The 26177-nt window shown below is 39.1% G+C and overlaps 1 protein-coding gene across 1 annotated transcript in view; it reads right to left on the reverse strand.

Annotated features, from left to right (window-relative positions):
- Positions 1-26177, reverse strand: part of LOC148063007 (dynein axonemal heavy chain 11) — a 100293-nt gene that overhangs the window by 30377 nt on the left and 43739 nt on the right. Inside the window, exons 49-65 of the mRNA XM_087812310.1 lie at positions 24807-25046; positions 20116-20277; positions 19859-20052; positions 18530-18692; positions 17377-17500; positions 17153-17295; positions 15194-15355; positions 9545-9778; positions 9340-9486; positions 9168-9281; positions 7523-7666; positions 5813-5995; positions 5648-5749; positions 5453-5587; positions 2988-3161; positions 1926-2161; positions 1735-1857 (exon numbers count right to left, since the gene is read on the reverse strand). Of these exons, the coding sequence (XP_087668436.1) occupies positions 1735-1857; positions 1926-2161; positions 2988-3161; positions 5453-5587; positions 5648-5749; positions 5813-5995; positions 7523-7666; positions 9168-9281; positions 9340-9486; positions 9545-9778; positions 15194-15355; positions 17153-17295; positions 17377-17500; positions 18530-18692; positions 19859-20052; positions 20116-20277; positions 24807-25046 (2780 nt within the window). The remainder of the gene's footprint in view (positions 1-1734; positions 1858-1925; positions 2162-2987; positions 3162-5452; positions 5588-5647; positions 5750-5812; positions 5996-7522; positions 7667-9167; positions 9282-9339; positions 9487-9544; positions 9779-15193; positions 15356-17152; positions 17296-17376; positions 17501-18529; positions 18693-19858; positions 20053-20115; positions 20278-24806; positions 25047-26177) is intronic.

The following is a 26177-nucleotide window of genomic DNA, read 5'->3' on the forward strand; positions in this document are numbered from 1 at the left end:
CGAGCGCTAATACATAACCATGACTGCTCTTCCTGCTCAATATTCATGGCAGCTCAAGAATATGAACACAAATGTACATCTATCACGACCTGATCAATACGTCGGCCTCAGGGATCCCAACACCTGCTGAAGGCACATTTACACTGGCCATGAAAATGTGCTCCATCACATCTCAGTGTTGCAGCATCTGTTCATCTGTTGCTATTGTCTGAGCGTCGACTGTTGTGTCGACACCAGAGCGTTGATGCTCCGCAGAGATACATGAAGAACACGAGACTGAAGACCTTCGTCGTCAAGGGTCGGAATATTTGAAGTCTAACAGAGAATAAACTTTCAATCAGGAAACGTCCAAAAACATATGAATTGTTTCAGGATTTTGACACTAAATACAGTCATAACTAGAAATACACTCAAATCTACTTCCTGTGTTGATGGTGTCCTGAGATCTGGAGGTGTTACGTAATAATCAGTGGATGAAATCAGATGGAAAATATAACATCGTACAATGATAAGCTAAATTCAAGAGCAGCACCTGAGATAAAACTGCCAGTGAATAAATACGTGTTATTTTACAAAATTGAATAAACTGTGTATAGAAGAGTTTCTGAACATTTGTTGTTGTATTTTTCTTTATGCTGTTAAAAAAATACAAATAATAATAAATGTAGATAAGATTTAGATCTTTATTTTATTTATTGATCAAAATAAATGTATAGACAAATGAAAAAAATGGAAACAAACTAACTTTGTATCTACATTTACATGTTAAAAAACGTCTGTAAATGAAATAATATAAGATACAATAATATAAAACTGAATTATTTTTCGTTTTTTCCACTAAATTATTATTTTTTTTTAATTTCTTTTTTTCACCTGAGAGAACAAAGTAAATCTAGATTTACTATTTACTATCTATTTGATTTATGATTTTTAAGGATTAAAAATGTATGAACTAATAAGGCTTTAAGGAAAATGAGCTACAGTGTGTTGAGTGTGTTGAGTGCGTTGAGCGTGTCAAGTGTGTCGAGTGTGTCGAGTGTGTTGAGTGTGTCGAGTGTGTTAAGTGTGTCGAGTGTGTTAAGTGTGTCGAGTGTGCCGAGTGTGTCGAGTGTGTTGAGTGTGTTGAGTGCGTTGAGCGTGTCAAGTGTGTCGAGTGTGTTGAGTGTGTTGAGTGTGTTGAGTGTGTTAAGTGTGTCGAGTGTGTTAAGTGTGTCGAGTGTGTTAAGTGTGTCGAGTGTGTTAAGTGTGTCGAGTGTGTCGAGTGTGTCGAGTGTGTCGAGTGCGTCGAGTGCGTCGAGTGCGTCGAGTGTGTCGAGTGTGTCGAGTGTGTTGAGTGTGTTGAGTGTGTTTTCACAGATACACAACCACATGTATCAACATGTTAATCATTGATTGTGTTTGAATCATTGTTAGGTTGGAGCTGGAACCAGCAAAAGAGGGGGATGATGTCTCAGAACGACACACACCAGGTTAACTCAGATAAACCATCAGAAAGAATCTTTAGTTTGCTTCATTTAAGACCAGATGTCATTTATATCGTCTGTTTCTCCAGTTGTGAACTGAGAGATGTCGGACGGACATGAGGAGGTTCTGTATTAATCTCTTCTTGCAAGTAAAACTTAAAGATAAAGATTTCTGAAGGACATTAATAAAGTCTATCAAATCTAATCTAACCTGGAAAGAGTTATAGTTTTGAGTGTGAAACATTGACGAGCATGACCAGGAGTGACTAACCTTCCTCTTTTCACAGTGTTTCTGCCCAGCAGAGGCTCCAGGACCGGGTCGGTTCTCTCGGGCAGGTTCTCGATCAGCACCGTGTCTCCACCGGCCAGAGCCAGTTCGATCACCTCCAGGTATCTTCATCACAAACACGAGAACGATCACATGAAACCTTCCAGGAGCCACGGCGATCCTGGATCTCTCACCCTCTCTGTCCCTGTTGGACCACCTTCAGCTCCGGTCCCAGCAGGCTGCGGAGCCACTTGACCCCCTGCTGCTGCGGGTCCACGATGAGCGGCCAGCGCTCGCTGGTGGTCAGGATGGCAGCGTTCTCCGTGGACATCCGATCGTTGGGCAGGCCCTGGTTGTGCCAGGCAGCAACGCTGGCGTCGTCTGTAAGCGCGAGGATCGGATCCAGGCCTTCTGTCATGGGGATGAGGACCTGGACCCGGAGCAGACACGAGTCAAGTACCGTATTTTCCGGAGCACAAGTCGCTCAAGACATAAAATGCATAATAAAGAAGGAAAAAACATATATAAGTCGTACTGGAGTATAAGTCGCATTTTTGGGGGAAATTGATTTGATAAAATCCAACACCAAGAACAGACATGTGATCTTGAAAGACAATTTAAAATAAAACTAGAGGCAACAACAGAATAATTGTACGTTACGTTACATGAAGTGAGAACCTGGTATGTTAACATAACATATGAAGAGTTATTCAGAGAACTATAGCATAAATAACTAACTAGTTTACCAAACCATCCGTGTAACTCCAAATAACTCTTCATCCTCGTGTCACTTTTAAACAACTAACTAACTCCGGAGGTAGAAGATGCTTCCTCTTCTACGTGGAAATGATCAACACAGGCCTAGAGCGCCCTCTGGTGGTTTAGTGTGAAAATAACATGTGAAATGATATAATAATGTGGTAATAATTGCACACATAAGTCGCTCCAGAGTATAAGTCACACCCCCGGACAAACTATGAAATAACTGCGACTTATAGTCCGGAAAATACGGTAAATGTAACCTATTTATATTAAGATGTTGACAAATATGTCTTGTCTATGTCATTGTTATTTAAACTGTTATTTAAATTAAAAAATAACATCAGGCAGGTGTTAATGAAAGAGAATAAAGTTGTGAAAAAGAAAAAAAAAACAATTCCACAGTCGAGCATGAAAACAAACAGAGACCACTGGCACATAATTGACGTTATAAACAGATAAAAACATCATGAACTGATATGTATTTGTAGAAACACCTTTTGTGATTTCAGGAAGGGGATCCACTTGTTGTTGAGCAGCTCCTCGCGATACTGTCGCGTGAAATAACCCAAGTAGGACACGAACGCTGACGTGAGGACGATGTCTCCGCACAGAGTCTTCTGCTGCTTCTCGTACTGGACCAGGGACTCGGACCATCGCTGCTTCTCCGACTGTCGGAGGAACATGTTCAAGAGTTAAACTGGTTATACATCTAGAAAAAGAAATGAACTTGTATTTAATGGGTACTCGATAGAATAAAAGGAAAAGGAAATACAATGTGTTTTTAATCCTTAAATATTATTATTTGATTATTTTGTTTTCTCTAACTAAATCAATCAATAAATAAATCCGAGGACATTTAAAATGTCAATATGAAGTTTTTCTGACTTTAATCTTAGAATTTTCATAAAAATTCTCACTTTCACATCAAACTTTTCAATATAATCTCAGAATTCTTACTTTAAAGTCTTTACTTTAATCACAGAATCATAATTTAAATCAGAATCTTCACATTAATCTCAGGATTTTCTATTTAAACTCAGACTTTCACTATATTCTTAAAATCTTCACTGAAACTTTAGAAGTTAATTTATTTCTTTATTCTCAGGTTTTTTTCTTTAACCTCAGAATTCTCTATTTAAAGTCATAAATTTAATTTTAGGATTTTAACTTTAATCTCATTTTCACCTTAAAGTCTGAAATTTAATCTCAGGATTTCAAATTGAGGCAAAGAACTCTGGGAAAAAAATCATAGGTTAATAGCTTTATAGTCATAAAAACAAAGCAATATAATCTGAGAATCCTCACTTTATTTTCAGGATTTTCCATTTAATCTCAGACTTTCACTATGTTTTTAAAATCTTAACTTAAACGTCAGATCTTTGATCTCAGAAATGATCTCTTTATTCTCCGGATTTTCACCTTAAAAGCATTTAAATCTGAGAATCCTCATTTTAATCTCAGGATCTTTACTTAAATCTAAGAACTCAAGGAAAATGTCAGAATAATTGACTTTAAAGCGAGAATTGTGAGAGTAGAGTCAGTATTCTGGGATGTTCTTTTCAGCGTCGACACAGGACACACATGAACCTCCAGCGCTCACACAGAAGAAAGAACATAAATACTCTTCAGTCTCTACCATCAGTTTAACATTCACACCTTCAATACGACTGTGGCGGCCGCAGCGCCATAAATCATCGCTGGCATTTCCTTACGAGGGCGCGAGGATGTAGATCGTGTCAGCTTATGAATTCCCAGACAGTTAAAAATCACTATCATTTTGCTCTAATGTATTATGGATCGCCTGAAGCATCACTTAGTCTGGGGTGAGACGTTGTTAATTTCAACAGCTGTTGAGTTAATGATTACACATGGATCGGTCCCGACGCCATCGGGTCAACGCCGCAGAGGAAATACATTTATCTTCATGTGCTCGGAAGGTAAACCGCTCCATGCAAAGCACATTTGTTTCAGGATCATAAGAAGTCGTGCAACGATTATCTTTGGATTCATGTCAGCGATTGTTAACCGAGCAGGAGAGACGTCGTCACGGAGACGGTCTTTGTGGCGTCCATGATCTCGTTCATCTTCAAAAGTCCAGCATGAATGAGCGATGATGTGTTTACGGCGCGGCGTGGACAGATTGAGAACATGCTTGCTTCCATCTCTCTTCATTTCTGGAAACTGTTCAGGCAGCAGAGCCTCGTCTGCGGTGCGACCCTCGGCCGCGAGCGTGACGACCCTCGACCCTCGACCCTCGACCCTCCAGCGGTGCCAGGCATCAGCAGAGCTCGTTGACATACAGTCACATTAAATCCATATGAAATATTCTGTGAGTCACGTTTCAAAAGTTCTAATAACTGATAAAAACCTAATTAAAAGAATCAATTCAAGACAATTTGAATCTTGACCTTAAAAGTATATATTTTGTTGAGTATTGTTTTGATTGTTTAAGCGCTTTGTGACCCTGGTCTGGAAAAGATCTCTATAAATATAAATGACTTACTTATTTACAATGTGCTAAAGATTCTGTATCAATATTTGACAGAACTGTATCGTTTTTTTGCTTTGAATCGCTTTTTTTAACCGAAGTTATTGTGTGTTTAGAATAAATAAAAATTGATTTTTAAAACTTCAAATTTATATGCAAATATTCTCAGTGTTTGTTCATTTTTGTGGTGCAATTAAACTTCCGGCCTCTAGGTGGCAGCAGTTATTATGTCCTTCAAAGCTAAAAGGAAGAACGAGATCTGTGCTATGACTGAGGACGAGAGGATACAGTGACTCCAGCAGCTTTTAAAGCTAAATGAAAAATCTATATTTAAAATTGAATGTTATTTTAATTAAAAACTCTTAAATTAAGGTTTAAATGAAAAGTAAGGAAACAAAAATAAACATTAAATTTGGTTTGAAATGGTTTTAAAGTGACCGTATGTTTGCAGGACCGTCAGTGTCATCCTACCTCCAAACCACGGACGAGGCGATTGGCCAGTTCAATAGTCTGGTTTGTTTTGGTGACGTCGCCCTGACAACAGATCTTCTCACTCGTGGCCTTTTCAAACTGAGCCGTCAGATTCTGGAGGTTCGCGTCCAAATCCTGTCCGGAGACGACGGAAAGTGAGAAACAGAAAAAAACGAACCTCAACAACAAACTCACCGTCAACTTCTTCTGAACCGCCAACAGTTTACTTGAGGCTGTTTCCAGCTCCTCGTTGGCCTGAGCCAGCGCCTGCCTCTTAGGGATGACCTGACAGTAGATCTGGAAGAAGGAGACTCAGGATCAGGATCCGAGCGACGACACCAGCAGGAGCGACGGACGGACCTCGTAGTACTTGACGATGTTGAGGGTCCAGGCGCAGAGACCGGCCGCCGCCGTGGACTTGGTCTGAACCTGCTCCGGATCAAACTCGGCTTTCCTCAGATAGTCCTTCTTCACGACGCTCAGGCAGGAATCAGGAATGTGTTCCTTGTCGTACGAGACCAGAGCCTGAAGGAAGTCGTCCACCTTTGAGGCCAGAAACAGTATCATTAGATCAATACATTTATATATAGTCAGTTGTTGTTGATATATTTATCATTATTATATTTCTCATTGTGCTTTATTTTATATATTTGTATTATTTTGTGATTGTTTTTGTCATAATATATGAACTGTTTGTCTTAATATAATGTGTTTTTATCTTAACTTCTGGAAACAATAAAGTATCAATCGATCAATGATTTAAACATTTGATTAGTGAGTCACAGGTAATGATGTCAGAATTAATATAATACAAATCTAAACCACAATGAAATAATAGTACATTTTTTGTTAAATATTTGCAAAAATGTTGATTTTATTTCATTTAATGAATTGATTATTCAAATCTGTATTTAAATACTGACAAATTAAATAAGGAAACACGTCAATTGTATTATAAAAAGCAAAGTTCAACAACATATTGTATGAGTCAGTTATTAATCATTACCAATGATTTTTAAAACTTTAAATTGATATGCAATTATTCTCAGCATTTGTTCATTTTTGTGGTGCAATTAAACTTCCGACCTCTAGAAGGCAGCAGTCATTATGTCCTTCAGAGGTAAAGGAAGAATGAGATCCGTGCTATGACTGAGGACGAGAGGATACAGTGACTCCAGCAGCTTCTAAAGATGATGTTTGGACATATTTAAATAAATGAATCTCCTTTGGAAAATTAGATAATAATAATAATAAAAATAAGTAAATATAATAAATAATTAATAAGGTTCATTTATAGCTAATACTCGTCGCCTGGGTCTGTGTTTTTAAAAATTCATGCAAAAATTGTAGAAAAAATAAAGGTTAAAACATCTCATATGTGTCAAACCCGCCAATCTTCTATGATGTGTTCTGATTGGCTCTCAATCAAAGTACATTCATGTCAAAATTATTGTTACTTTTGTGACTTTTAAAGATGCTGGTAAATACATCAGGAGCAGATTATCATGAAAACTATTGACCGACTTTTTAAACAGTTAAACTGAAGAAAAAGATTCTGATGTGTTTGTTAAAAGAAAACAAACACAGATATATTTAAGAAACATGAAAATATACAGACTTCGGTAAAAATGATTGTTTACTAAACTCGTTATAACCAAGAGTTGCTCAAAGATTTTGGCCCCTGGTGCGATCGAGTTTGAAACAACCAGTGATAGAAGGAAAAACAACATGTGTTTAATTTTAATAGATAGTTATTCTACGATGATCTCACTATAAATGAAACATATATGTTGTTGTTTAAGATAAGATAAGGATCATCATGTCATTTCCACCGAGAGTAAAACTGTGTTTGGTGAAGGAGACACTTAAATACACACTTTGATGCGACTCGAGCTGATATTTGGGCCCCTGGTGTGATTGACTCCGACACTGATGCGTGAGCAGCAGATGAAATGAGAATATTCATCACGCCGCTCTGAGCGACGGCGGCGAGCGAGCGGGTCAAGGACCCGACACAGACTTCCATGGCTTTTATTGGAAAAGATGTGATTGACATGATGGGAGCTTAACCTTGCCCATGAAGGCTCGCGCCGCCTTCCAGCTCCGGTCCTTTGGAACCCGACCGCGCGGGGCCAGCAGAACCATAACTGCCGCCAGGACATCAATCACCGCCACGGGGGGGTTAGGGAAGGCCTTCAGCTCCGTGAGATTCACCTGGAAGTGAACGCAAGGAAAGTGAGGTGTTAGCTTAGCATCTCAGCTAGCAACACTAAAACAACGATGAATGAATCTTGTCACTACAGTCGTATGGAAGTTGATGCATTCAATGATTGGATCATTTTAGGTCAAGTTTAACGTTCTGAACAGAACAGGTTTTGTGAGCAGCAGCAGATCAAAGTCATACAATTCTTCAAACTCACTTGAATCCAGATGGTAATCTTACAAAATGTAGGACAGATAAACATCTACAATAGAAGTATTTTATGGCAAGAATGTGTTGATACGTATCACGATACAAGGATATATAGTGATATATATTGATAGTGTAGTAACAAGTACTAGTACAAGTACTACAATGTGTAGTATTGTCCAGTACTTGACTCTGGTGTTGTGATAGTGTAGTAACAAGTATATATGTGTAGTATTGTTGAGTACTTGACTCTGGTCTTGTGATAGTGTAGTAACAAGTATATATGTGTAGTATTGTCCAGTACTTGACTCTGGTGTTGTGATAGTGTAGTAACAAGTATATATGTGTAGTATTGTTGAGTACTTGACTCTGGTGTTGTGATAGTGTAGTAACAAGTATATATGTGTAGTATTGTCCAGTACTTGACTCTGGTGTTGTGATAGTGTAGTAACAAGGATATATGTGTAGTATTGTTGAGTACTTGACTCTGGTCTTGTGATAGTGTAGTAACAAGTATATATGTGTAGTATTGTCCAGTACTTGACTCTGGTGTTGTGATAGTGTAGTAACAAGTATATATGTGTAGTATTGTCCAGTACTTGACTCTGGTGTTGTGATAGTGTAGTAACAAGTATATATGTGTAGTATTGTTGAGTACTTGACTCTGGTCTTGTGATAGTGTAGTAACAAGTATATATGTGTAGTATTGTCCAGTACTTGACTCTGTTGTTGTGATAGTGTAGTAACAAGTATATATGTGTAGTATTGTCCAGTACTTGACTCTGGTGTTGTGATAGTGTAGTAACAAGTATATATGTATAGTATTGTCCAGTACTTGACTCTGGTGTTGTGATAGTATAGTAACAAGGATATATGAGTAGTATTGTCAAGTACTTGCCGAAGTCGTAACTACTTTTATTTGTTTTCAAACCAAAATATGTCCAAACATCAGCTTTAAAAGCTGCTGGACTCACTGTATCCTCTCGTCCTCAGTCATCATTCTTACTTTAGCTGTGGAGGACTAAATGACTGCTGCCATCTACAGTCCAGAAGTTAATTTGCAATACAAAAATGTACAAACTTTGAAATGAATTGAAATTAGTTTATGTTATAGTATGTTAATCAATTAATTGTTTATTTGCAACTTGAAATGTCTCTTTTTTATTTTAATGTATTGCTTTTTGGTCATCTTCTTTTATTTTAAAATATCTTAACAGTGTTAAATCTAAACAAGGTATCGTGAAAAGAGATGAAGTGTTCTACAGTCTACAGTACAATAGAAAGAATAGAAAGAAGTCAAAAGACCTTGTTGAGTGTGTTGAGTGCGGCAGTGGCTGCTGTTAGCGACGGTTCTGCTTTGGCGAGATCTTGTTCACAGTCCTTCTGTTTGACGCACACTTCCGCCTGAATCACAGACACCTGCACAGGTGACAAAAGATCAACAACGATGATTCAAAAACACCAGAGCGAGTCTGACCTTCTGCGCCTCGACATCGGCGGCAGCTTTCTTGTTGCCGACCCTCTCCGTCTGCTGCCCGATCTTGGAGATCAGCGCCTCCATGTTCTGGTTCTTCAGCGTCAGCTCGGCCTCCTGAGTCGCCAGTTTGGCCTTCAGATCCGCGACCTGCAGGCACGACACGGCGGCGTCAACTGTGATCAGACGAAGGTGGTCGTCGCCTCACCTGCGTGGCCGTGGTCTGCAGCTTCTGGAGGCCTCGCTGCAGGCGGTTCATCTTGAGGTGCAGCTGCGAGCGGCTCTTGTGCAGCAGGCTCCGGTACAGGGTGATCTGCTGCAGGAAGCTCCTGGGGGTCGTGTAATTGAACCTCCTCTCATTGCGTCGGTATTTGTCACTGGCCTGGTTGACACTGGTGTGAGCGTAGGCCATGAAAAGACTGATGGATTCCTGGACGGCGGGCTGTGAACAGTAAGCACCGGCGGTAAAGAAGGAGAGCAGGATTGAGCGAAGTTTAACATCCTTGGACCTGCAAACGACTGAAAGATGATCTTCATGTATTTAGAGTTTATCTGCAGGTTTTTCCATCTTCCTGAGCCCAGGCTGACTCACTCAATCTGGACTTTAGCTGCAGCAGGAGAGATTTGACTTTAAAACCTCAGTGAAAACATGTTTTTATGGAAGAATATCAGTGACATTAGAATAGTTGTTGTTTTTTATTAATCATTTAATTCATTTGTATATTGAAAGGTTGACTTTGTTTTTAATCAATAATCGATGACCAATGTTTTCTAAATTTAATGTTTTAAATAGATTTTTTTAAACAGTTGAATTAAAAAAAAAGATGTAATAGTGACTGAGCGTCTGAAAGTTTTGAAACATTTTGAATTCAAAATACTTTGAATAAAACAATATTCAATTTAGAACATTTAATTTATAAAACTGGATTTAGAAGATCAAACTCTTTGTGTAAAAAATAGAATAATGTTTTTATTTTATTTAAAAAAGCCCAACGAATTCAAACTTTAATTATACAAATGATTGAATTTAATTATTAAATAAAAAACAAGTTAAACTTTTCAATATTTAAAATTATTGAATTTAATTATAAAAACAAATTCAAGTTTCAATATATAAATGATTGAATTTAATGATTCAATAAAAAAAATTCAACATTTCAATACATACATTATTTAATTTAATTATTAAATAAAACCAAATTCAACCTTTTAATACATGAATTATTGAATTAAATTATTAAATTAAACCAAATTCAACCTTTTAATACATTAATTATTGAATTTAATTATTAAATTAAACCAAATTCAACCTTTTAATACATTAATTATTGCATTTAATTATTAAATGAAACCAAATTCAACCTTTTAATACATTAATTATTGAATTTAATTATTAAATGAAACCAAATTCAACTTTTCAATATATAAATTATTGAATTTAATTTTTCAATAAAACCAAAATCAATCTTTTAATACATTAATCATTAAATTTAATTATTAAATAAAACCAAATCAAACTTTTTAATACATTAATTATTGAATTTAATTATTAAAAAAAACAAATTCAACTTTTCAATATATAAATTATTGAATTGAATTATTCCAAAAATAAAAAGCTTAAAAACAACAACAACAACATTTAAATAAAAATCAACAAATGAATTAAATATTCCGAAGACTCACTAGAGTTTGTTTATCTCCGTAAACATCTAAACTATCGCCTCATACGTTTGTTGTTTCATTTATCTCTCAGTTCTCAATGGAAGCCAAAACAAACGCGAGGATAATGAGCGTCTCTCAGCCGTTGTTAATGACGGCGCAGGATAATTAATAAAGCCACATAAAACTATCAGATCATCGGAACTTCACGTGTGATTAAGCGAAAACGTCCCATCGATTTCCAGCGTCATTAAAACTGGAAATGAATGTGGGATTGATCAAGTGTCCTCTTCAGATGTTGAAACAGGAATGAATGATTTGTATTTGCATAGTTTTGTTGAGCAACAATTCATAACTGACCACAGCAGCAAGAATCCATACGTCTTTGAAAACATGACACAAGCCTCGTCCATCAAACTCAACCACGCTTTCTGTCCCTGCTGGACTTTAACACTGTTGCTTATCTGTCTCATAAAACTAATACATTTATGGCTTATTTGACCGAGCTTTTGTTTGTGTCGTGATATTTTTTTATAGGTTCAAAACCGAAGCATTCAAACTAAAATACTACTACATTTTTATACTAATCTACACTTTTTATATTAATCTACATTTTTTTTGTAATCATTTTTATCACAAGCATGACAAGAATATTCCATACACATTATTATTATGTTGATATTATTAATAAAAGTTGAGTTTTTTATATAAAACTCCTGACCTGTCTCACCAAACAAGTTCCCGCCAAAATTGTAACAGGATTTATTTTCTCTTTTTAGATGCTTAGATGAAGTATTTAAAGCTTTAATGTACCATCATATACTTTATCGATAGAAACTGTTAATTTTACTGAAAAATAAAGGAAACTTGAAGCCGAATGCTAAATTTGCTAGCTTAGCTCGTTGATAGCAATTTAGGCTAACACCCTATACAACTTTATTCATTCATATATATTTAAAATATATTTTTCAAGGTTAGATCTAAATAAAGTCAATCAATTTTTATTCCTCAAAAATTCATTCCAAATGTTTTTTTTAACGACTTTTAATTATCTGATTGTTTATAAAAAAAATAAAAAAAACCTGTCAAACCAAGTGATTTCCCGCAAAACTTTAATATGATTCATTTTCCTCCTTTCGGTAATTAGATCTGTGAAGCTTTGCATTAATATCCCTAAATATACATTTTAGAAACTATTAAGCTTGTTTGGTTTTTTAACAGCAGTGTAAAAACGAAAGAAAAGGAAACTGAATGCTAAACTTGTTAGCTTAGCTATTTGAAAGCAATTCTAGCTGCAGTCGGTAACACTTTGTTTCTTTGTACATTTAAAATATAATCTATAAAATAATTTTAGTTTTTTAACATTAATAGAAAAATAGGGACTTGTTTGTGTTAATGTGCAGTATGTTCAAGAGAATAACACGTTTGTGGTAAACAAACTCTTCCAAGAAAGCTAGTTCCCGCCAAAAACGTAGATGATTATTTTCTTCTTCAAGTCTAAAAATCTGTCAAACTAAACCTCAGCACAATCCAAACACATTATAGACACAGTTACAGTATTTATATTTAATTTACAAAAAGGAAAATACTAATAATACTACTAATTTAACTGAATGCTAAACTTGCTAGCTTAGCAGCTACAGTCTGTCAAAAGTGAATTTTACCAACACATAACACTTTTTATGTTAAGAATGTCAGCTTTAAAATTAAATCTATATTACGTGAATCTGTTATTTATGATATGAATTCGATTGTTATGTTTAAAAACAAATGTTTCCGTCTGAAAGGAGTGAAAAATGACCGGCGTCACAATAAAAAGAAGGATCTGAGCAGGTTTTAAACTAGTGTTTCATGTACTGTACGTAATACACACGAACAGCAGCAAGTGTTTGTTGCTACACAACACTGGCAGGAGCCCAGACTCGCTGGTGAAAAACAATCATGTGCAGCTCGTTCCCATATTTGATGAAATTCATTTCCTGGTTGTGACAGCTGTGTATCCTCCGAGGGTCGTTATGTGCTTAATCACTCTTCACTCATTAACATAAATGATCCGGTGGCTTGTGATGGTTTTCGCCGCGATGATGGAAAACAATGATGCGTCTGCGCTCGCCACGAGTCTCCAGACATGTGTTGAGCAATTTGTCAGAACCTCAGCGCCGAACTAATGATGAGGGATCTGTGGGAGAGTTAATCCAGCTGCACGCCCGTAATTAAAAGGTGTTCATTAAAGATGGCTCTGGTTTATTGTCGAGGATCACAAACATTCATGCCATGGTTCCTGGATCCATGTCGTGCATGTAAGAGTGACCTCTAGGAGTGACCTCTAGGATGTTGTGCATCTAGGAGTGACCTCTAGGATGTTGTGCATCTAGGAGTGACCTCTAGGATGTCGTGCATCTAGGAGTGACCTCTAGGATGTTGTGCATCTAGGAGTGACCTCTAGGATGTCGTGCATCTAGGAATGACCTCTAGGATGTTGTGCATCTAGGAGTGACCTCTAGGAGTGACCTCTAGGATGTCGTGCATCTAGGAGTGACCTCTAGGATCTTTGCATCTAGGAGTGACCTCTAGGATGTTGTTCATCTAGGAGTGACCTCTAGGAGTGACCTCTAGGATGTTGTTCATCTAGGAGTGACCTCTAGGATGTTGTTCATCTAGGAGTGACCTCTAGGAGTGACCTCTAGGATGTTGTTCATCTAGGAGTGACCTCTAGGAGTGACCTCTAGGATGTCGTGCATCTAGGAGTGACCTCTAGGATGTCGTGTATCTAGGAGTGACCTCTAGGATGTCGTGCATCTAGGATGTCGTGTATCTAGGAGTGACCTCTAGGATGTCGTGTATCTAGGAGTGACCTCTAGGATGTCGTGTATCTAGGAGTGACCTCTAGGATGTCGTGCATCTAGGATGTCGTGTATCTAGGAGTGACCTCTAGGATGTTGTGCATCTAGGAATGACCTCTAGGATGTCGTGCATCTAGGAGTGACCTCTAGGATGTCGTGCATCTAGGAGTGACCTCTAGGATGTCGTGCATCTAGGAGTGACCTCTAGGATGTTGTGCATCTAGGAATGACCTCTAGGATGTTGTGCATCTAGGAATGACCTCTAGGATGTCGTGCATCTAGGAGTGACCTCTAGGATGTCGTGCATCTAGGAGTGACCTCTAGGATGTCGTGCATTTAGGAGTGACCTCTAGGATGTCGTGCATCTAGGAGTGACCTCTAGGATGTCGTGCATCTAGGAGTGACCTCTAGGATGTCGTGCATCTAGGAGTGACCTCTAGGATGTTGTGCATCTAGGAGTGACCTCTAGGATGTCGTGCATCTAGGAGTGACCTCTAGGATGTCGTGCATCTAGGAGTGACCTCTAGGATGTTGTGCATCTAGGAATGACCTCTAGGATGTTGTGCATCTAGGAATGACCTCTAGGATGTTGTGCATCTAGGAGTGACCTCTAGGATGTCGTGCATCTAGGAGTGACCTCTAGGATGTTGTGCATCTAGGAGTGACCTCTAGGATGTTTTGCATCTAGGAGTGACCTCTAGGATGTTGTGCATCAAAGATTGACCTCTAGGATGTTGTGCATCTAGGGGTGACCTCTAGGATGTCGTGTATCTAGGAGTGACCTCTAGGATGACGTGCATCTAGGAGTGACCTCTAGGATGTCGTGCATCTAGGAGTGACCTCTCGGATGTCGTGCATCTAGGAGTGACCTCTAGGATGTCGTGCATCTAGGAGTGACCTCTAGGATGTCGTGCATCTAGGAGTGACCTCTAGGATGTCGTGCATCTAGGAATGACCTCTAGGATTTCGTGCATCTAGGAGTGACCTCTAGGATGTGGTGTATCTAGGAGTGACCTCTAGGATGTTGTGTATCTAGGAGTGACCTCTAGGATGTCGTGTATCTAGGAGTGACCTCTAGGATGTTGTGTATCTAGGAGTGACCTCTAGGATGTTGTGTATCTAGGAGTGACCTCTAGGATGTTGTGCATCTAGGAGTGACCTCTAGGATGTCGTGCATCTAGGAGTGACCTCTAGGATGTCGTGCATCTAGGAGTGACCTCTAGGATGTCGTGCATCTAGGAGTGACCTCTAGGATGTCGTGCATCTAGGAGTGACCTCTAGGATGTCGTGTATCTAGGAGTGACCTCTAGGATGTTGTGTATCTAGGAGTGACCTCTAGGATGTGAAGGTCATACCTGGATGTCCTCGATCTCCTGGATGAACGTGTGACTGACGGACCGCAGGGCCTCCGAGGTCCAGGGATGGAACCAGTCGATGGTGACTCGCTGGATCAGAGCCGGGAACCTCAGGGTCCGGAGACGAAGAGTGTTTCCCACCGGAGAGAAACACAACATCACCTTCACAGACACACAACAGAGAAACACAACATCACCTTCACAGACACACACAAGAGAGAAACACAACATCACCTTCACAGACACACACAACAGAGAAACACAACATCACCTTCACAGACACACACAAGAGAGAAACACAACATCACCTTCAGAGACACACACAAGAGAGAAACACAACATCACCTTCAGAGACACACAACAGAGAAACACAACATCACCTTCACAGACACACACAAGAGAGAAACACAACATCACCTTCAGAGACACACACAAGAGAGAAACACAACATCACCTTCACAGACACACACAAGAGAGAAACACAACATCACCTTCACAGACACACACAAGAGAGAAACACAACATCACCTTCACAGACACACACAAGAGAGAAACACAACATCACCTTCAGAGACACACAAGAGAGAAACACAACATCACCTTCAGAGACACACAAGAGGTAAACACAACATCACCTTCAGAGACACACAAGAGAGAAGCACAACATCACCTTCAGAGACACACAAGAGGTAAACACAACATCACCTTCAGAGACACACAAGAGAGAAACACAACATCACCTTCAGAGACACACAACAGAAACACAACATCACCTTCAGAGACACACAAGAGAGAAACACAACATCACCTTCAGAGACACACACAAGAGAGAAACACAACATCACCTTCAGAGACACACAAGAGAGAAACACAACATCACCTTCAGAGACACACAACAGAAACACAACATCACCTTCAGAGACACAACAGAAAGAAACACAACATCACCTTCAGAGACACACACAAGAGAGAAACACAACATCACCTTCAGAGACACACAACAGAAACACAACATCACCTTCAGAGACACACACAAGAGAGAAACACAACATCACCTTCAGAGACACACAACAGAAACACAACATCACCTTCAGAGACACACAACAGAAACACAACATCACCTTCAGAGACACACAAAAGAAACACAACATCACCTTCAGAGACACACACAACAGAAACACAACATCACCTTCAGAGACACACACAAGAGAGAAACACAACATCACCTTCAGAGACACACAACAGAAACACAACATCACCTTCAGAGACACAACAGAAAGAAACACAACATCACCTTCAGAGACACACACAAGAGAGTAACACAACATAACCTTCAGAGAAACACAACAGAAACACAACATCACCTTCAGAGACACACAACAGAAACACAACATCACCTTCAGAGACACACAACAGAAACACAACATCACCTTCAGAGACACACAACAGAAACACAACATCACCTTCAGAGACACACAAAAGAAACACAACATCACCTTCAGAGACACACACAACAGAAACACAACATCACCTTCAGAGACACACACAAGAGAGAAACACAACATCACCTTCAGAGACACACAACAGAAACACAACATCACCTTCAGAGACACAACAGAAAGAAACACAACATCACCTTCAGAGACACACACAAGAGAGTAACACAACATCACCTTCAGAGACACACACAAGAGAGAAACACAACATCACCTTCAGAGACACACAACAGAAACACAACATCACCTTCAGAGACACACAACAGAAACACAACATCACCTTCACAGACACACAACAGAAACACAACATCACCTTCAGAGACACACAACAGAAACACAACATCACCTTCAGACACACAACAGAAACACATTTACAATCTGTTTGACGACACCTGAAGGTCACGACAAACACGAGTCAAACTTCATCAGGTAACATCTCAGGTGACCTTCGGACCAAAAGTACCGTCAACTGCAGCTGGACTCTGTCCGTGAAGAACCTCCAGCAGTTTTCTCTGGTGTCCAGGAGTCCAAGAGCTCGGACTTCAGACTTGACGCTCGACACGATCTCGTCCGTTTCATCTTCGCTGAAGACATCAGGTATTTCTCCTGCACACAGAGAGGAGGTCAGAGGTCATGCATAGAAACATGTGTACAAATGTATATTTGCTCCATAAATGTTGTGCAGACCTGAAGACAGGAAGTCGTTGATCAGGACCAGGAAGTGCTCGTCAGGGACCTGGGCTTCCGTCAGCAGCAGAACCACTCGCTGGTTCTTCTTCCCCGTCCTTCCAAACAGCGCCGCCAGGTCCATCTTCCCAGAAGACACGACAAACTCAATCACGAGCACGATCGTCGTGGAAACCCCTCCTCGAGAGATTATTAATTAATGAAATCGACAGAAGTGTTTTCATCAATGAGGCATTGAGTTCGTGTTCAGTCGCTTTAACGCCGTCTGACATTATTTCCTGCATCGATGAGCGGAGGAGACATTGATCGCCGTTAGAAGGAGCGTAAATCCTGCTTAATCACGGTGTGTGTCGCTGCGCGAGTGTGTGGTTGTGATGAAGGCGTGTGTGAGTCGTCGTCACGTGTTGTGTACCTTCAGATCTTTGTTGTGTACCTTCAGATCATTGTTGTGTACCTTCAGATCTTTGTTGTGTACCTTCAGATCATTGTTGTGTACCTTCAGATCATTGTTGTGTACCTTCAGATCATTGTTGTGTACCTTCAGATCATTGTTGTGTACCTTCAGATCATTGTTGTGTACCTTCAGATCATTGTTGTGTACCTTCAGATCATTGTTGTGTACCTTCAGATCATTGTTGTGTACCTTGAGATCTTTGTTGTGTACCTTGAGATCTTTGTTGTGTACCTTGAGATCTTTGTTGTGTACCTTCAGATCATTGTTGTGTACCTTCAGATCATTGTTGTGTACCTTCAGATCATTGTTGTGTACCTTCAGATCATTGTTGTGTACCTTCAGATCATTGTTGTGTACCTTCAGATCTTTGTTGTGTACCTTCAGATCTTTCTTGTGTACCTTCAGATCTTTCTTGTGTACCTTGAGATCTTTGTTGTGTACCTTGAGATCTTTGTTGTGTACCTTCAGATCTTTGTTGTGTACCTTCAGATCTTTGTTGTGTACCTTCAGATCTTTGTTGTGTACCTTCAGATATTTGTTGTGTACCTTCAGATCTTTGTTGTGTACCTTCAGATCTTTGTTGTGTACCTTCAGATCGTTGTTGTGTTTGTTGTGTACCTTCAGATCTTGGTTGTGTACCTTCAGATCTTTGTTGTGTTTGTTGTGTACCTTCAGATCGTTGTTGTGTTTGTTGTGTACCTTCAGATCTTGGGTTCCGTAGCCTTTATTTAAGGTGAGCTGGAAAACTTCCACGGAGGAGATGAAAGCTGCCAGACGAGTCAAGCTCTGCTTCCCGCTGCCGCCGACCCCGACCAGCAGGCCGTGACCCCGCGGAGACTCCAGGATACGACTGATGCGACACCTGCGGAGACGGACGTCAGAAGAGTTTTATTGTTGAATTAAACAAATGTTACATTTTTTAAACAAACGATGTTCATTCTTTTTTATGCGTTTATTTATTTTTAAACGATCAAGTTCAATCATTTCTATATCATTGTTTGATTTTTTGGGGGAATAATTCAATTTAAAACATTGAATTTTCTAAAGAAAACATTTTTTTTACACATAGAGTTTGATTTTCTTATTCCAATAACTAAAAAAGAAACTTTCTAAATTCAATATTTTTTCATTGGTGGCCTTTTAAATTCAATCTAAACACGTTGCACCGTCCTGACCAGACTAATCCAATCGAGCACCGATCACTCGCTCTTACCTTTAAATCGACATCAAGCTGAAAAAAGTACCGTTGGTTGCAAAAAAGCAGAAATCTTAACGTTTTTTAGGAAACCACCGTCGAGTGCTTCGACATCGTCATGTGATCGTCTGAGCGTCGCATGATTGGATGAAAGTCAGATCCAGTAACTCTGTGCTCTGTTGCTATTGTCTGGTGACTCTATTATACCAACATTTTATTCAATCATTCATTTTCTATCGCTTTATCCCTTGTGGGGGTCGCGGGTCGACTGGAGTCTATCCCAGTTTCATAGGGCGAGAGGCAGGGGACACCCTGGACAGGACGCCAGTCTGTCACAGAAAGACAGACAACCATTCACACACACACTCATACCTATGGACAATTAAGTTCTTAATCAACCTCTGTATGTTTTTGGACTGTGGGGTATGTTGAATTTAAAAGACTAAGAAGTACTTGAAGTGGAATATTAAACTTTATGTGTAAAAAATTATAATCTTGGAAATGTTTTACTAACATTTTAATTGAATTTTAAAATGCTAATAATTGAAGAATATTGGATTTTTTTTATTATTATTTTTTAAATTATTGGAATACAATGTCGTTTATCTTGTAAATATCTGAACGTTTTATTCAATTATGTAAAGAAATAAACCATATATAACCACATTTAACCATTCAATATAAAACAATATTTAATTTAATTATTCAAACACATGCTTAAAAAACCGAGATCAAACTTTCAAATGGATCTATTAAAGATACTTCTTAAATATAAATACTATATATTAATACTGTGGTAATAAAGCGACCCTGACGGGGTCACATCCACTCACACGTGCTTCATGGCGTCTTCAAACAGCACCAGGTTCATGGCCGCGTGGAGCTCGTTGTAACTCTCCAGAGAGTCGGCGAGCGCGTCGCTCAGCAGCGTCCAGTCACGGACGCCGGAGTACGACGGCTCCTCGGACACTCGTGCGAAGTGACAGAAGATGATCGGCTCCTGCTTCGTCTTCGCTCGTTCAACTCCCTGAACAGAAGATCGTTAATGATCAGAATCATCAAACATGGACAGTAACAGCGAGTCGTGCACCTCGAAGCACTCGTGCATGGAGGCCATCTGGAGCTTCTGGAACTGCTGCTGGTCTCGGACGTCCACCAGCCTGTCCGAGTAGACTCTGCGGGACTCGTGCAGCCACAGCAGTGCCAGGTCGCTGTCGTCCGTGATGCAGTCCGGCCTCGCGAACAGGAGACCCTGACACACAACAACAGTTGCTTTTAACACACAAACCAACAATAGTCGTGTTGCTTTCAACACACAATCCAACAATAGTCGTGTTGCTTTCAACACACAATCCAATAATAGTCATGTTGTTTTTAAAACACAATCCAACAATAGTCGTGTTGCTTTTAACACACAATCCAACAATAATCGTGTTGCTTTTAACACACAATCCAACAATAGTTGTGTTACTTTTAACACACAATCTAACAATAGTAATGTTGCTTTCAACACACAATCCAATAATAGTTGTGTTGCTTTTAACACACAATCCAACAATAATCGTGTTGCGTTGAACACACAATCCAACAATAGTCGTGTTGCTTTGAACACACAATCCAACAATAGTTGTGTTACTTTTAACACACAATCTAACAATAGTAATGTTGCTTTGAACACACAATCCAACAATAGTCGTGTTGCTTTTAACACACAATCCAACAATAGTCGTGTTGCTTTCAAAACACAATCCAATAATAGTTGTGTTGCTTTTAACACACAATCCAACAATAGTTGTGTTGCTTTTAACACACAATCCAACAATAGTTGTGTTGCTTTTAACACACAATCCAACAATAGTTGTGTTACTTTTAACACACAATCTAACAATAGTAATGTTGCTTTGAACACACAATCCAACAATAGTTGTGTTGCATTGAACACACAATCCAACAATAGTCGTGTTGCTTTGAACACACAATACAACAATAGTTGTGTTGCTTTTAACACACAATCCAACAATAGTTGTGTTGCTTTTAACACACAATCCAACAATAGTTGTGTTACTTTTAACACACAATACAACAATAGTTGTGTTGCATTGAACACACAATCCAACAATAGTCGTGTTGCTTTGAACACACAATACAACAATAGTTGTGTTGCTTTTAACACACAATCCAACAATAGTTGTGTTGCTTTTAACACACAATCCAACAATAGTTGTGTTACTTTTAACACACAATCTAACAATAGTAATGTTGCTTTGAACACACAATCCAACAATAGTTGTGTTGCATTGAACACACAATCCAACAATAGTCATGTTGTTTTTAAAACACAATCCAACAATAGTGGTGTTGCTTTTAACACACAATCCAACAATAATCGTGTTGCTTTTAACACACAATCCAACTATAGTTGTGTTGCTTTTAACACACAATCCAACAATATTTCGGTTGCCTTTTAACACACAATCCAACAATAGTCGTGTTGCTTTTCACACACAATCCAACTATAGTTGTGTTGCTTTTAACACACAATCCAACAATATTTCGGTTGCCTTTTAACACACAATCCAACAATAGTCGTGTTGCTTTTAACACACAATCCAACAATAGTTGTGTTGCTTTGAACACACAATCCAACAATAGTTGTGTTACTTTGAACACACAATCCAACAATAGTTGTGTTGCTTTGAACACACAATCCAACAATAGTCGTGTTGCTTTTCACACACAATCCAACTATAGTTGTGTTGCTTTTAACACACAATCCAACAATATTTCGGTTGCCTTTTAACACACAATCCAACAATAGTCGTGTTGCTTTGAACACACAATCCAACAATAGTTGTGTTGCTTTGAACACACAATCCAACAATAGTTGTGTTACTTTGAACACACAATCCAACAATAGTAATTTTGCTTTTAACACACAATCCAACAATAGTTGTGTCTCATATTAAAACAACTCCTTTTCACACACAACATCCTTTTAATTTTCACTTAAATCTTTTCAATAAATTCTCACAAACATGAAAAAAGAAACAAAAACCTTATAGTTATATTTAAAGACCAGTAATGAATAATATAAATAATAAAATAACTTTGTTAGTTTCTACATAATCTCAGCCTCTATGACGTTAATACAGTTTTAATCTTTGTAACTGTGAGAGAAGAAGTTTTGCCGTCATGGACTTGAACATCCAGACACTTGAACATCTAGACACTTGAACATCCAGACACTTGAACATCTAGACACTTGAACATCTAGACACTTGAACATCCAGACACTTGAACATCTAGACACTTGAACATCCAGACACTTGAACATCTAGACACTTGAACATCCAGACACTTGAACATCCAGACACTTGAACATCCAGACACTTGAACATCTAGACACTTGAACATCCAGACACTTGAACATCTAGACACTTGAACATCCAGACACTTGAACATCCAGACACTTGAACATCTAGACACTTGAACATCTAGACACTTGAACATCTAGACACTTGAACATCTAGACACTTGAACATCTAGACACTTGAACATCTAGACACTTGAACATCTAGACACTTGAACATCTAGACACTTGAACATCTAGACACTTGAACATCTAGACACTTGAACATCTAGACACTTGAACATCCAGACACTTGAACATCTAGACACTTGAACATCCAGACACTTGAACATCTAGACACTTGAACATCCAGACACTTGAACATCTAGACACTTGAACATCTAGACACTTGAACATCTAGACACTTGAACATCTAGACACTTGAACATCTAGACACTTGAACATCCAGACACTTGAACATCTAGACACTTGAACATCTAGACACTTGAACATCTAGACACTTGAACATCTAGACACTTGAACATCCAGACACTTGAACATCCGGACACTTGAACATCTAGACACTTGAACATCTAGACACTTGAACATCCAGACACTTGAACATCCAGACACTTGAACATCTAGACACTTGAACATCTAGACACTTGAACATCTAGACACTTGAACATCTAGACACTTGAACATCCAGACACTTGAACATCCAGACACTTGAACATCTAGACACTTGAACATCTAGACACTTGAACATCCAGACACTTGAACATCTAGACACTTGAACATCTAGACACTTGAACATCCAGACACTTGAACATCTAGACACTTGAACATCTAGACACTTGAACATCCAGACACTTGAACATCTAGACCCTTGAACATCTAGACCCTTGAACATCTAGACACTTGAACATCTAGACACTTGAACATCTAGACACTTGAACATCCAGACACTTGAACATCTAGACACTTGAACATCCAGACACTTGAACATCTAGACACTTGAACATCCAGACACTTGAACATCTAGACACTTGAACATCTAGACACTTGAACATCTAGACACTTGAACATCCAGACCCTTGAACATCTAGACACTTGAACATCCAGACACTTGAACATCTAGACACTTGAACATCCAGACACTTGAACATCTAGACACTTGAACATCCAGACACTTGAACATCTAGACACTTGAACATCTAGACACTTGAACATCTAGACACTTGAACATCTAGACACTTGAACATCTAGACACTTGAACATCTAGACACTTGAACATCTAGACACTTGAACATCTAGACACTTGAACATCCAGACACTTGAACATCCAGACACTTGAACATCTAGACACTTGAACATCCAGACACTTGAACATCTAGACACTTGAACATCTAGACACTTGAACATCTAGACACTTGAACATCTAGACACTTGAACATCCAGACACTTGAACATCTAGACCCTTGAACATCTAGACCCTTGAACATCTAGACACTTGAACATCTAGACACTTGAACATCTAGACACTTGAACATCTAGACACTTGAACATCCAGACACTTGAACATCTAGACCCTTGAACATCTAGACACTTGAACATCCAGACACTTGAACATCTAGACACTTGAACATCCAGACACTTGAACATCTAGACACTTGAACATCTAGACACTTGAACATCTAGACACTTGAACATCCAGACCCTTGAACATCTAGACACTTGAACATCCAGACACTTGAACATCTAGACACTTGAACATCTAGACACTTGAACATCCAGACCCTTGAACATCTAGACACTTGAACATCCAGACACTTGAACATCTAGACACTTGAACATCTAGACACTTGAACATCCAGACACTTGAACATCCAGACACTTGAACATCTAGACACTTGAACATCCAGACACTTGAACATCTAGACACTTGAACATCCAGACACTTGAACATCTAGACACTTGAACATCTAGACACTTGAACATCCAGACCCTTGAACATCTAGACACTTGAACATCCAGACACTTGAACATCCAGACACTTGAACATCTAGACACTTGAACATCCAGACACTTGAACATCCAGACACTTGAACATCTAGACACTTGAACATCCAGACACTTGAACATCTAGACACTTGAACATCTAGACACTTGAACATCCAGACACTTGAACATCCAGACACTTGAACATCTAGACACTTGAACATCCAGACACTTGAACATCTAGACACTTGAACATCCAGACACTTGAACATCTAGACACTTGAACATCCAGACACTTGAACATCTAGACACTTGAACATCCAGACACTTGAACATCTAGACACTTGAACATCTAGACACTTGAACATCTAGACACTTGAACATCTAGACACTTGAACATCTAGACACTTGAACATCCAGAGCCGTGTTACCTGGAAGACGTTGGACAGGTCCCTGAGGGTGAACACGTAGTGGAACTTGAGGGCCGTGGGCAGGAAGTGCTGCAGCATCTTGCGGTGAAGAGTGACGGCGGCTCGAACCACAGCAGCACCGCAGCTCTGAGCGGCGCCGCTGAACGGAAGCTGCGACAGATGGAGGCTCAGGATCTGACCGAAGATGGACATCTGAGCCTCCGTGGACGGAGAGTGGACGGCGAACACGGAGAAGTGTCTCTGCAGGAGAAGAAAGTCAGAACATACTCGTTTCAGGAGATGGAAAAATGACTTAGTTTTTATGTTCTTCATATAGGGCTGCACGGTATTGGAAATATTTGCGATATTCTATATTGGTGTCGTAGAAAAATCGTTCAAAAATATGTCTTATTACGCTCAAGTCTCGCGGGACTTGCATCGGTTTTCCTGCCAAACTGAGCGACATCAGAGAGGAGCCGCCGGCGCGTCGCGATATCACCAAATCAATAATAAATCCTTGTACACGCACACATAACACTTTATAAATGACGCTAACAACTTAGCTCGTTAGCATACGGTGAAGACGCACACATAACACTTTATAAATGACGCTAACAACTTAGCTCGTTAGCATACGGTGAAGACGCACACATAACACTTTATAAATGACGCTAACAACTTAGCTCGTTAGCATACGGTGAAGACGCACACATAACACTTTATAAATGACGCTAACAACTTAGCTCGTTAGCATACGGTGAAGACGGACAGGTTTGTTTGGAAGTTCACGATCTTATAAGAAAACAACTGAGACGAGATGAAAAGTTCTTACAATATGTTGCTTTAACAAAGGAGGTTGAAAGAGACGAGTGACTGGATCACTAGTGTTTGACTAGATCATAAGTTAGTATTACTTCACTGGATCACTAGTGTTTGACTAGATCATAAGTTAGTATTACTTCACTGGATCACTAGTGTTTGACTAGTTCATAAGTTAGTATTACTTCACTGGATCACTAGTGTTTGACTAGATCATAAGTTAGTATTACTTCACTGGATCACTAGTATTTGACTAGTTCATAAGTTAGTATTACTTCACTGGATCACTAGTGTTTGACTAGATCATAAGTTAGTATTACTTCACTGGATCACTAGTGTTTGACTAGATCATAAGTTAGTATTACTTCACTGGATCACTAGTGTTTGACTAGATCACAAGTTAGTATTACTTCACTGGATCACTAGTGTTTGACTAGATCATAAGTTAGTATTACTTCACTGGATCACTAGTGTTTGACTAGATCATAAGTTAGTATTACTTCACTGGATCACTAGTGTTTGACTAGATCATAAGTTAGTATTACTTCACTGGATCACTAGTGTTTGACTAGA

The sequence above is a fragment of the Callionymus lyra genome, chromosome 17 (assembly GCF_982586985.1).
Source record: "Callionymus lyra chromosome 17, fCalLyr1.hap1.1, whole genome shotgun sequence".
NCBI classification, from domain to species: domain Eukaryota; kingdom Metazoa; phylum Chordata; class Actinopteri; order Syngnathiformes; family Callionymidae; genus Callionymus; species Callionymus lyra.